Source organism: Cyprinodon tularosa, unplaced genomic scaffold (assembly GCF_016077235.1).
Source record: "Cyprinodon tularosa strain WSP-4 unplaced genomic scaffold, ASM1607723v1 ctg58, whole genome shotgun sequence".
Lineage (NCBI taxonomy): Eukaryota > Metazoa > Chordata > Actinopteri > Cyprinodontiformes > Cyprinodontidae > Cyprinodon > Cyprinodon tularosa.
Window position 1 is genome coordinate 616584 of NW_024039318.1, and position 13314 is coordinate 629897.

The window sequence follows — 13314 nt, forward strand, 5'->3', positions numbered from 1 at the left end:
TAATGCTGCTGTCACTTTAAAACCTCCCTCTGCATTCAAACAACTAACATTGTAATCAAGATCAGAGCACTAATGCTCACCATGAGAGAGCATTGGCTCTAAAGTCGAGGAAAAGGTGCAGAAGACATAATTTTGTTCTCAGTGACCACTTTATCCTACTGGCTATGACCTCCAATATCTGTGTCTATTAAAGCCCTGGACATCACTGTCCACATTCGATTAACCTTTCCTTTATAGATATCATTTTTCTGCAGTATTAACTCAATGCTCACTATCTGCTCAGATATTAAGAGAGAAGGGCAAGAGAAGAGGAAATTATAAGTAATAAGGCACAAAGGAACGGCAGCTGAGAGAGACAAAGGAGAAGGAGGCAAAAAGAGGCTGAGGGTAGTTTTGGTTGAGGTTGGTGAAGAGTTGGCAAACAGATCTCGACTTGGCGAAAAACTAAAACCAGAAATAGTAACACTCACAAGCTTCAATTAAAACAGCTATTTCCATGCTACCAGCTGAGCACTTTAAATGGAAGAAAGATGCTTTGTAGAAATGGAGATATCAGACCGATCAAGCTCTAAATGGCTTGACAGAGTTTGACCGACAAAAAACTCCTGTGCTGAGCGCTATAGAGCAATCACAGAAATGAGATTTGCATAAGATCTGAGAGGCGAAGAAAAACCTACACAACCTATTTGTTGTCTTGAAACATTTAAAACGTAGTCGATCTTCCGAATTAATTCCAAACTTTCACAATTTGGTAACTAACAAGATTGAGGGGTTACAGTTCAGATTCCTCTGAAGCTTTTCAAGTTAGATTTGCAGTAATTTGAAAACCATCTGAATATCCGTTTTTAGCAAGATCAGAAAGGAAGCAATATCAAGATCTTAAGGTGAGATCCTTCACTCAAGTGCTTTTGAAATACAAGGATGTAGATGCATTAACAAAACTCGGATCTATATTTTTAACTGGGTTTACACCTACAGCTCAGGTTTCCTGCTGGTTTACGCATACTTTATGAAACAAAGTACATTCAAAGCAACAGCTTCATATTTCTTCCATATTTCTGGGGGACTTTCAGAATGGTAACAAACTGGACGATCTTGCAGGCATGCTATCTCTGGCCCAAACAGACCCGTAAATAAGTTTGATTCTGATTTTGCTGCTTTGCACTATTGATTCAATTGCAACACATTTTCCCATTTGCAAAACAGTAATTTTGACAAAAAGTGAATAAATCTGCTTTGGCTCAATGACGTATTCTGACACTAAAACTTAATTCGATTTTTGGGCTTGCAGGACCAATTAGGTAGAGAAAAATCAATTATTAAAAACTTAAACAAAAAAATAAATAAATAAAACGTACAGATATTTTTGTAAAGGTCTTGAGTAAAACCTACCAGGCACAAATCTTTGTAATTTGTTTGATAGGGTTTGAGTTTTTTATGTAGTTTTTTTTAGTCACCTTTAGTTTAGACTCCATAAAAGCTGATGGCAGAATTCAACAACAGTTTTTTTGTCAACCGCCTGTAACCTAAAAAAAGAAAAAGCTTAAAACCTAAACAAATATTGCTCGATGGTATAGTAATGTGAACATAAGAGTCTCCTTAAGTGTATATTGATCTTTTTTGTCAATGGAGAGACAAGAAAGTATTTTTGAATGGTGCACCCAGACAAAAGCTTTGACTAATGGCTGGATGGATATTAACAGATTCAAAGTCAGGATGCAATTATCATACTGCAGGAAGAAGCAAAATCCTGAGGCCCATACCACAAATCGAGCTTAACATAGCAGGAATACTCCCAGCCTATCCAGTCTAACCAATACATAACAACTGCAACCAGGAAAAGCAATACCTTGAAGCTGGATATCAACTCACTAATTCAATACAGCTTGAACTGATCATAAATCTGTGAAAAGTCAAACACAGTGGCCGAATTAAAAACATGTCAAAGGATTGATGACTGTAAATAAGCAAGTTACACATTGGTGTCTTTTAACCCAACCTGCATCCAAGCCTGTACTCCATATTAATCGCCTGCCCCTTGGTAGTAAAGAGGAGTTGGGAGCAGATAAAAATGAAAACAATAATGTTTCATCTGGTTAGTTGGACTTTTTAATTCAATTATCTTTGGGCTTCAATAAAGCTGGAAGCTGTTGCCACAATGGTATCATATTAATACAAGAAATGGTAAGTCTGAGTGAAATCATACTGATTTTTGAGCTGTGTTAGAACTCAGTGGAACAAATGGTGTTACTCTGGTTTTAAAATGGTGGAAGTCCTGAAATATAGTGCTAAATATAAAGAAATACCTTAATGTATATTCTACTTAAATGAGACTTGGTAGCATTTCTGTTTCAGTCTTTACAGACTCTCTGCTCTAAATGATCATATTCCAATTTACAGTAACATTACCGCCTCCTTAGTGGTTGCTTTTTTTTTAATCTGGTGGTTTATCATTAATTCCACATAATTGCTTGTATATTTAACAGCCAGATTTTCATAATGAGGTGAACATGAAATTTCCCTGAAATCCAGGTATTAATTCATTTGCAATGGCATAAATCCTTTTATACGGTGTTCAGCCGAGGGGCTGCACTCCCGAGGGTCGTACAGCCAACACACTGTTCTATGATCTGGCATATAGATGCTGTAAAAACCTGTGTTGCTCATATTGTTATAGTGATCCACAGAACCTTCTCAGAATTTGTGCTGTGATTTTTGTTTTCTTATTTATGACTGTTTTTTTTTTATTTAGCTTAATATATCAATTGTACAAGAATCAAGTGAAACCAGCAGTGTAGGATAATATACATGTGAAAAATAAACACATAAATTGAAAACTATTCAATTTGTCAAGCACATTTAGTTTGAACTTTTTGTGCCTTGCGATGGACTGGCGACCTGTCCAAGGTCTACCCCGCCTCTCGCACATAGACAGCTGGAGACAGGCACCAGCACCCGCAATTTTCCCTATTTAAAACCGTTCCCATGAGTCATACAGAGCGACCCGACCCCTGATCACAATGTATACACACAGGCACTTATTTTCATTAATAGCTTTTAGTCCCAAAGTGCTATTTTTGTGGCTTAAACAGAATACTGTCATAACAGCAGAGAAGCAAGTACTGTGCTGAATCTTCACAGATGACCAATTGTAAACAAGCCGAGTGCCTAAGGGCCTTTTTACCCTCACAAACACAAATACACTTTCACACCAGCATTCATACAGTACATCAATCAAAACAAGACCCTTTTGAAACAACTATCGGATTTTACAATTAATTAAACTAAGACATAATTATAATAAAATGCCTAACATAAGAGTGTGTGACATCACTACTTCAGGAACATTAACCTCATTCTCAAAAAATACCACAAAGCTCCAATTCACTTATTCTGAAAAGTAACGTTTGCTAGCTGCGCCTGGTGCCGGGATGGCAAACACAAAACACACTATCAGTGCTAGGATTGGGAACATTTTTGCATGATCTTTCTACCATTCCGTTGGGAATTGAAGATTCCCAACGGAATTTGCTCATTAAGACGTGAAAAAGAAATCAAACAACTTTCAGTTATGTTGAACCTGGTGTGCTGCAGTTCATTTCAAGATATATGTTACTATATATGTGTATATATAAAGACGAAGAAGGCAGCAAAATCCAACAACCAAAACGGCTACAAAATGAAAATGCAAACCTTTGCATTCAAATCCAGAATCATTTGCAGTAAGGCAACAGTGCAGAAACAGGAAACAAACTGTAATGTCCCATTAAAAGAATATTTTTGGTACAACTTCTTTCAGTTTAAATATAGATATTGCATATAATGTAAATGCAAAGAGGATATTACGGTTAATGAGGCTTTTTGCACATTAAGATTTTTGGGTGAAAAAAAAGAATAGTATGGTTGGTTTTTGGAGGTTTATATTTAAAATGCCATGATTTTAAAATGAACTGGAGAGGGTGATGTTTCGGCAACATCCTTATCATTGTTATGTGCCAGAAAAAACAAACAAAAACTGTCTCTCTCTGTGCTGGAAAGCCCTGGCACATGTGCAGTACAACTTATAGGTAGAGTGGTTCAATTCAAATACAGCAAATTGTATCCCCTAGCTTCCATTTCTTCACCTTTAATGAGGTCAACAGTAGGAACGCTACTGTGGGTTTGAAAGGAAGTCTGGACTGCTGTGCCAATTCCAGGCAGCCTTTAGCCTTAGAGATATCATTATGCAATGGAAATGCATCTTGAGACTAAAGCTTACTGAAAAAACACAACAAAAAATAAAAAAGGTTATCAAATATAGTGAGTTGCAGAAGCTTTCCATTATAATGAAGATGTGCACATAAGCATGTATCAAACAGAATACACTTGAAGCAATTATGCATTGTTGTTCAATTCCCTGATATGGCCTGTGAATACAGGTTATGTCACATGAAGGTTTGTGTGATTTGTTTTAGCTCATTGGCATCAAATATATAGATTGGATGCTCCATAAGCTAAAGGAACTATAGCATAAAGCAAACAGGCAGGTCTCTTCCTACATCCTTCCACACTGCCAGCATCATTCAGACATCACTTATGTTGACCGCCGACACACTTCTGCTTTGGCTACAAAGCTCTTACTTATTTACTGTATTGAGCCAGTGTTTGTACAGAGACGCATGGTGTTGAGTTTCAATAAAAAATACTGCAAGCTAGAAGTGGTGTGGCAACAGACGCAGAGAGAAAACCCAAAACTTTTAGTAAAAGTAAGGAGTAGCCATCTAAGAAATGACTCAAATAGGAGCAAAAAAAGTGGTAAAAAGGCTATTTAGGTGCAAAGTACCTGATTTACTTGCCACTCATGAGCATAACAATTGAAATAATATTTTTAAAATTATAAACGCTTACACATAATATAAAGTTATATGCAAATTCTGGTGCTTCAGAATGAGGTAAAAATATTTAAAATGCAGTAATTAAATAATAATTTTATGTGGAAGGAGAATTTCATATGACAATTTCAGTTTTAAAACTCCAATATAAAAATGTATGTTAGAATAAGGTAAATTACAATATGGTGTATTTTTAACTCTACCACTGACTGACACGGCAGACTCAGTAAGCAAATAAATCCAAAAAGGCCTGAGGACACAAAAGAAGTACGGGTGTGTCTCTCTTCTGGTATATATTTGTTTAAAACCTGTTTTTTATTTGGTAGAATTACTCATAATGGGAAGAGTAGGCAGGAATTTTCTCAAAAAGTAGTGATACGTTTATCTTTTTTTTGTTCATTCCCGTAAAAGTTAATAGTACAGTGTAGCAAAACTATTCCTAAAAGTACATCTTCTTTACATAAAGTCACTTAAATAAATGTAACTGAGTAAATGTGACTACTTCCTACCCACCTCTGTGTGGCAGAAAAAATGACGCTGTGTGGTGTCATGTAGATGGAGATCATAATAAAAATGTCATGTTGATTCCAGTCTACACTGGGATCATTGGTGACCTGTCCTTATTCTTGACCTCCTCTCTCATTTGTTCAGATTCATGTTGTACCATTAGGCAGAATAAGGACTCAATTTACTCAAATTGTAATACTGGATTTTGAAGCTGTCCATTTTCCATCACGCTTATCCCAAGCGGGGTCGTTAAGGGGGCTGGTGCCTATCTTCAGCTCTCTACGGGGGGGAGGCGGGGTACACCTTAGACAGGTTGCCAGTCCATCGCAGGGCAACACAGAGACAAAGAACCATTCACACACACACACTTATACCCTATCGAGTCATGGTTTTGGACTATGGGAGGATCCCGGAGTACCCGGAGAGAACCCATGCATGCTCAGAGAGAACATACAAACTCCATGGAGAAAGAAACCAGGCCGGGAATTTTCTGTGCTACCCACTGCTCCTCTAAGCAGCCCCTTCAAAGGATTTTGAAGCAGTGTAAACCTGTTTGTGTGTAGGTCTGGGTATTTCTATGTGTCCTGCAGAGCCACCAAGGGAGAAAAAAATGATTTCAATGTTCGGCATTACACCAATGCCTCCTTCGATGCCACAATAACTACAGAAATGTTTACGTTCAGTTTGCACCTGACCTTTTAACATGCTCCAAAAAGACACAAAAAACATGAGGCTGCAGTTGAGTTTCACATAAGAAAAGAAAAATCGCTTTACTAATATGATCTACATATTGATGGAGGCATGGATTAAAAAAAAAAGTTTGCCCTCCCTCCCTGCTCAATTGAACACGTAGAATTTATTTGCACCTTCTCTACACACCTACTCTGTATATGCAGACAGGTTTTCACATATTTTGAAACATAAATATCTCTTTAAAATGAAGCAACATGCATCAGTATAGCCCCCTTTTACTCCGGATATTAAATAAAAAACTGATTACAGATTAACCTCAGTACAAAATTTAATCACCAGATCAGTTGCAAAATGAAGACAACTAATACATTTTCAGATGATGGTTTTCCAATTTAACTTGATATCAAGTCAGTAAAATAAATGATATTAAAGACCTTTTGCAGACTTTTTCAAACAAACAGATCTGAAGGTTTTTGTTAGGATAATTAATATTGATGATGTGTGAGTTTATTACATCTAAATATTAGCTGTCTATTGCGTGTCAGAACTGATGTTTTCCTCAGTAGTTTATCTAATTAGGACAGTTCCTCAGTCCGGCTATATACAGTTATAATGTTCATTCTGTACGTGGCAAAGATTTGGGAATGGAATGACTTTTCAAGAAGTGAGCCTGGTTGGTAAGCAGCTGTCTTCTGGTTATTTAATACATATACGTTATGAAGTGTTATTTAAAGAGTTTGTCCCGAGTTATCTATTTTTAGGAAAAGAACCAGAGAGAAAGCTTCAAGTTGTTGACACAAAGCTTTCCTTTGAGATTTCAAATTGCTCAGTTTTATCAACTTCACTATTAACTAGGTGTACCCAAGTTTAAAAACTCATCCGATTGCACAAAGAGTAATGAACCCCAACATTTGACCACCAATTTCTTGACATCTTTAAAATAGAAGCTCCATAAAACAAACAAAAGAGACACAGTGTTGTTCAAGGCCAATAAAAATAAATAAATAATGCAATTCAACTTCTTTATAGTATATCAGGTCTGTTCAGCACTCAAGGAAAAGCAGTTTCATTGTGATCTAATGATTACCTGCTCCATCTCTGTTGTTAATGCTACTCCTACTCAACAGAACTGCTGAGCAAATTTCAAACACGCTGACACCCACAGGGGAAAAAAGCAGGCACACATAATAAATTGCAAATCCCTGGTGGGAATTAGCTTTGCTTCATTTAAAGGGGGTGGACAAAGTGATTCGGAATGATGTGTAAAGCAGGGGCGATGATAATATTACACAGAGGCTGCATGTGACAGCATCCCTCTTCTTGTTTAATTGGGTCTGAACTGGGTTGAGGTGAACCACACTTATTTGCGTCCACTGCAAAATGCATTGGAATAAAAGGCCTACAAGGAGATGCAGTGGTTACCATTGAGGGTCCCGGTTTCAAGTCATGGCTTTCAAGTCTTTTTGCAGTTTGAAAGTTCTCCCCTAAATCTATGAGCTGGTTCTAGATAACTAGAGAACCAGATTGGAGACTGTTTTCCCAGTCCTAATAACCAGGCCTCCTACAGGATGGTAAAACAACTATCTTTTAGGGAAAACAAGGAAAACCGTCTCACACAATGATCAAGTTAAAGTGGAAATTGTAAAGAATTTGTTTGTCCCTGTTCTCATACTTAGATCCAACCTAAAGCACATTTGCATGCCGGCCTGCAGCTTTTTTTCCTATTCTTTGTTTTTTCATTAGAGCAGAAGCAAAGCTACTGTGCATTGTCATAAACACATTATTCGTGGTTTTACTCCCAAAAGCAAATATCATCAAATGAACAAATGGAAAGCACCGAAAATGACCTTCAGCAGCAGTACTTTCATTGCTGTGCTTGGTGAAACATATTGATTGAAATATGCTCTTTCTCTTTCTGCTCCCAAACATTATGCATTATTCAGTGCGAGGTGTTTAGATATAATCTGTTTTTCTCAAACCAAAGGGGCTCTGTAGATGCAGGTTCTACTCAGATTAATAGGTGTAATCTAAGTGGCCTTAGATGAATAAAGGTCACATTATCAGCTGTCTAGCTTTGTATTTTCTGCTTTCAGGTAGACAAACAGAAACACTGAGCTTTAAATCCAGGCACACATTAAGCAGTTTGTAAAATAAAAATAAAACATCTTGTCTGATTGCCAGCTTGGTTCCACGCTGCCTGTCACGATCATGTTCAGGCTGGTTAAAGGGCTAATCTCCAAAGAACAGATCAATGCCTTTTCAGTTAGACAGAAGCTAAGGAATCAGTGGGAGAAAATTGGATTGGCGCCCTTACTAATATATGTAAAATACCCATCTAAGAGTACGGTCTAGATCCATGCCTTGGCATTAATCAGAAAAGGAAGAGAAAGGAGAAAAAGATGGTTGGAAGAGAGAAAAGATTGAAGTATCCTACACTGAATGAAGAAAAGCAAAGAGGAAAGTGTCTTAAAAGAGCAATGAGAAGACAGCAGACAGACTGGAAAGCTGAACATTTGAGAAAAATGGAAAAACAAGAGAGTAAAATGAGATATTACATTTTTCAAAAGTACAGAGGGAGCTGACAGGTGGATGAGACAGCTCTAAGGATCTTCAAGGTCTCTGATGGACTTCAGCTTCAAAAGGATTTCTGCTTTTCAACAAATCCTTCTTTTCTCTCGTTATTCTAAAAGATAGAGTCACTTTCTTCCTTTAGTTCAAAAGAAACTGCCCCTATTAGGAGTCACTTTGCTTCTTTTATAAATCAGATAAACGACACATGAAAGCCACCAGGTTTTATGATAAATAATAACTACATGGTTTAAATACAACTTTGAAACAACTGAACTTTGCTTGCTTAATCCTAGAAGTAGCAAATGCCAGGGGTGTTCAACCCCAGTCCTTTAACATTTGATAAAGCATTCCTGTTCCAACACTATGTACTCAAATGTCCGAATTTCATTCATCAGGGTTTCACTCAGCTCTGCAAAGGCATAAAATCAAGACAGTCATTTGAATCAAGAGAGGAACAGGTGAGCCCCCAGCTAACTGTGTATATAAATACCTCAAGTTAAAACTTTTTGAATGTTTGCTCTCCATATTAGGAAGGGAAAAACAAAGATTATCAATATCTTAAAATAATTAGATTTAATATTGATTTACAAGTCTAGTAAACTAGACAAATAGCAAAACTACTAGAAAGTGCAGACGAAAACTCAAGTTTTGTATTATATGGCTCTACCTACTGAAGTATTTAAATCCAACAGAGCATTTATCAGAACTGTAAGGGTTCTGCCATGTTGAGCTCTCTGCCCCTGGGCAAATTGTGTTACACCGACTTAAGCACAAGGAAATAAAAAAGACAAACATCCTTACTTTCATCGGGGTTAGGTGAGGCAAGGATGGCGCTGTGCTTCCTCTTCACCTCTTCAACCTTCTCTGCCAGAGACTCGATAAAACCCCGGATCTCCTCTACCTGACAGCAGAGAGACAAAGAAGTCATCTAGAGATTATCCTCAGACACCAAGTAGTGGTGATTGCTCTGATGGGTGTTGACGGAGACCAAACTGAGGATGTAGTTATCATTTCAAACCAGAGTAAAGCTGGCTTTAAATGTTTTTCAGAAACCCAACCTAATTCCATGATTTCTCTGAGAATTTGCAATTGTTTGTATCAATACAGTTAAAAAATGTAAAATATATATAGTCGGAAGTTTAGATAAACTCATCATGGGCAGAACAGCCCATAAGCTCAATATTTACCCCATTTATTTACTCAAAAAACACTGAATGTATGTGTATGACCATTGTCCTGTTGGAAAACTGAAATTTTTTTTATTATTATCTTTTATGATTACATACAGCCTTTTTACAGTACACCAATACAAATGGGAGAAAAACAACAAACAAAAAAAAAAAAAAAACCTTAATGATGCCCTTTTTACAGTGATTGCTCCTCTGGTGTGTAAGGGTTGGGACCCCTACAACCTTAAATCTGGTTTTGTTAGACTGATATCTTTGTTCACAGCCTTGTAAATATGACATGTGGTCAATCAGAAAGCAGGGTGACGAAATCAAAGTATCTCCTTTGTTTCTACCTCATCTATCAAGTTTATTTATTCTGAACTAGTTATAGCTAAAGCTGGGTATTCATTTAAATGTTGAAAATGTATTAGATTTTGATTTTCAAGATTAAGAATCTATTTCGTTTGAACTGATCTAATCGTGTTTGATTTCAAATTGGATTGCTGGTATTCAAAATGTTTTTTTATATTTTATCTGAACTACAGTATATCACTGTGAAGTCAGCAAACATATTCTATACTGTTACATGTAAATGGCTGTAAAGCAGTGGAAAGTACATATTTTAATAATCGCTGTTTGGTTATGAGAATCAATCATTAGACCTGGAAAATCTAACTTTTTTCAATACAGCCCCAGTGAAAGCTACGATTTATGTTTTTGTCATGTGTGGCATTTCAGGTTTTGAAAATAAACTGACAATTTTAAACCCTTGCAATGTGGACGAGACATAATGCCACCACCTATGGTTGAACTGAGTTCTTAATTTTGTCATAGTGACATTTGCTTTGTCACTTTGTCCTCAGAAAACATGCTCTCCAGAAGCCCTCTGGGTTGTCCACAGAAGCAGCTGCTCTTTTTTATTTTTTATTTTTTTTTTGGGAGGTGCCATTTTTCGCCTTGCCCATGTTATCGATAAATTCCATGAAATATGGACAACACTGTTGTTTCTGCAGTTTTTATATATGACAGACTTGAGTCCTTATCATTACTGTTTTTTCCTGTACATTGTGTTTTTTTTTTCCTTTCATGAAGAGAGATAATTTGATTCATGTGGTTGATACCTGGGAAAAAAACTGATGTTCCAACAATAATCTAAAAAATACATAAAACATGTATCATTTAATGCCAAAGTCGAAAAACAATCCATCTATTTTCCATCACGCTTATCACAAGCGGGGTCGCTAGGGGTGCTGGTGCCTATCTCCAGCTGTCTATGGACAAGAGGCTGGGTACACCCTGGACAGGTCGCCAATCCATTGCAGGGCAACACAGATACACAAGACACACAACCGTTCACGCACACACTCACACCTAAGGACAATTTAGAGAAGAAAATTAGCCTAACAGTCATGTTTTTAGACTGTGGGAGGAAGCCAGAGTACCTGGAGAGAACCCACGTATGCTCAGGGAGAACATGCAAACTCCGGGTCGGGAATGGAACCAGAACCTTCTTGCGGCAAGGCACGAGTAATACCCACTGCTCCAATGAGCAGCCTCTAGAAAGGAAAACTAGTTCAATAAAATTACAAAGTGCTGATAAATGAGGAAGAAAAACCCTAACCATGTGTGGTCCCAAGGCTAATAGTTCACCGCTTCTGTTTTACATTTGAAATGTTAAACCCAGCCCTCATTTTGACAGGGGACAGTACAGTGCAGACTGCATTGCTGCTAATTTTAATGTTTAAAGAAATACTTAAATTGATCTTTTAATGATTAGGCTAAATGTAACACAGAATATTTTAGGTCTAGTTAATGACTTAGTAACATTACTGCTGTAAGGCTGCAGGTAATTGATTGATGCAACACTACATCGAATCATCGCATCCAACACCTTGAGGGAAAGGAAATATAGTAAGTAAAGTTGCCATATTGTTTTTTTCATTTTGCAACCAAGAATTCAGAAAAGGAACTTTGGAGTCTAGAACAACGTTTCTAATGAATATTAACCTGTAACTTCGAACTTTTTGAATACTCTTGGCAATAAATTTTAGATTCATCCAACATAAAATAAAAATATACTAAAATAGTATGGTCATCACTTGTTTATTGCTTTAACGATTTTTTTCTTTGAACTCTGTATGATCTGCCTCAAAGATCCAGATCTGACATTTTACCCAATCACCTCCCACCTGCTGCCTCATCACCAGCTGAGCTGCTTTGGGTCGCTGCCTGCAGCTGGAGGAGCAGCGGTTACATCTGGCAGCAACTTCATAAATCTGAACTTTCATCTGAAACTGTCAAACTCCTCATGGCTTCCTCCTCCTCTACACCTGCTCCACCAACAGGCCGGGCTCAAAATGTATTTATCTCTATGATATAGTTGTCATTCTTTCAGCAAACCTGGCCTGTCTTCTCCATTTGCTGTTCCCCCTTAACCACCCCGCCACAGTCCATCTTACCAAAGCTGAGGTCATTATTCTAAAATGATCAGATCAGATACACTGAAATTAAATTAAATTGGGAAACAAAAACAAAGCGAAAAAAACAAGAAGGAACCATTTAGAACCTCTTTGTTAGTGAGTCACAGTGCGCCTTCCAGCCCTCATAAGACAAAACGCAATTTATTTACGTGGGAGAAAAAAACAATTTCATATACTTCTGAGAAGCTTGTTTATATGCAAAAACACATGCATACACACACATTTACAATGCACACAGTGTACCATTGCTAAATATTGCATCTCATCTATACGCTAGAAAACACTTTCAAATCCCTCAGGGTTAAAAAAAAAAATCTGTTATAATTTATTATTCAGAGTCTGAAATTCATTCAAGCAAAAACCAAAGAGAAGCTGCTGCAGCGTTGTTAGTGGACTATGGAAACACTACTGGTTATAAAAATAAGTGTTTTCTACTTTTAAATTGCAATTTTTTAATAGTGCAAATGAACACATTTATCATTTAAGCCCCTTTTTGAAAAACAAATATTTCTAATCATTTGAAAGGTTGACTTCTTCTCTTTTCATTTAGTTAATGTTGCAATCTCTAGAATGGCAGCATAAAGACAATTATTTGTCTATAGTTGGCACTCATCAGGCTCAGCTGTTGTTGTTAAAGTCTGCAAGGGTGCAAAAAAATCCTGTACCTTTAAAAAAATCTTACCTCACTTTTGGAAGTTTAGATTTCCTTTATTAGTATCTAAAAGCATTTCCTTTAAACAAAGTAATTCGGGTCAAACCTTTTTGGCGACTGCAGCAACTCCAGCAACACCTTTTGGCCCATTCCTTCTGACAGAGGTGGAGTAATTAAGTCAAAACCTTACCTTAACACCAAACCTTAAACACTTTATATTCACTTGCACCGACTACGAAGTGAGCGGGAAATCCCGACGGCCTTAGAAAGCTTTAACTGGGGATTCAGTGCGCTGTTGCCTGTCGGTGTTATGCCAAGAAATACTTGCCTGCGGAGAATTACCTCCCCTCTGGCACACAGATGAGAAAACA

General features: G+C 37.2%; 1 protein-coding gene across 2 annotated transcripts in view; it reads right to left on the bottom strand.

Annotated features, from left to right (window-relative positions):
- Window positions 1–13314, bottom strand: part of stx1a (syntaxin 1A (brain)) — a 97996-nt gene that overhangs the window by 37540 nt on the left and 47142 nt on the right. For both annotated transcript variants that reach the window (XM_038306314.1, XM_038306316.1), the window contains exon 3: window positions 9444–9543. In XM_038306314.1, the coding sequence (XP_038162242.1) occupies window positions 9444–9543 (100 nt within the window). The remainder of the gene's footprint in view (window positions 1–9443; window positions 9544–13314) is intronic.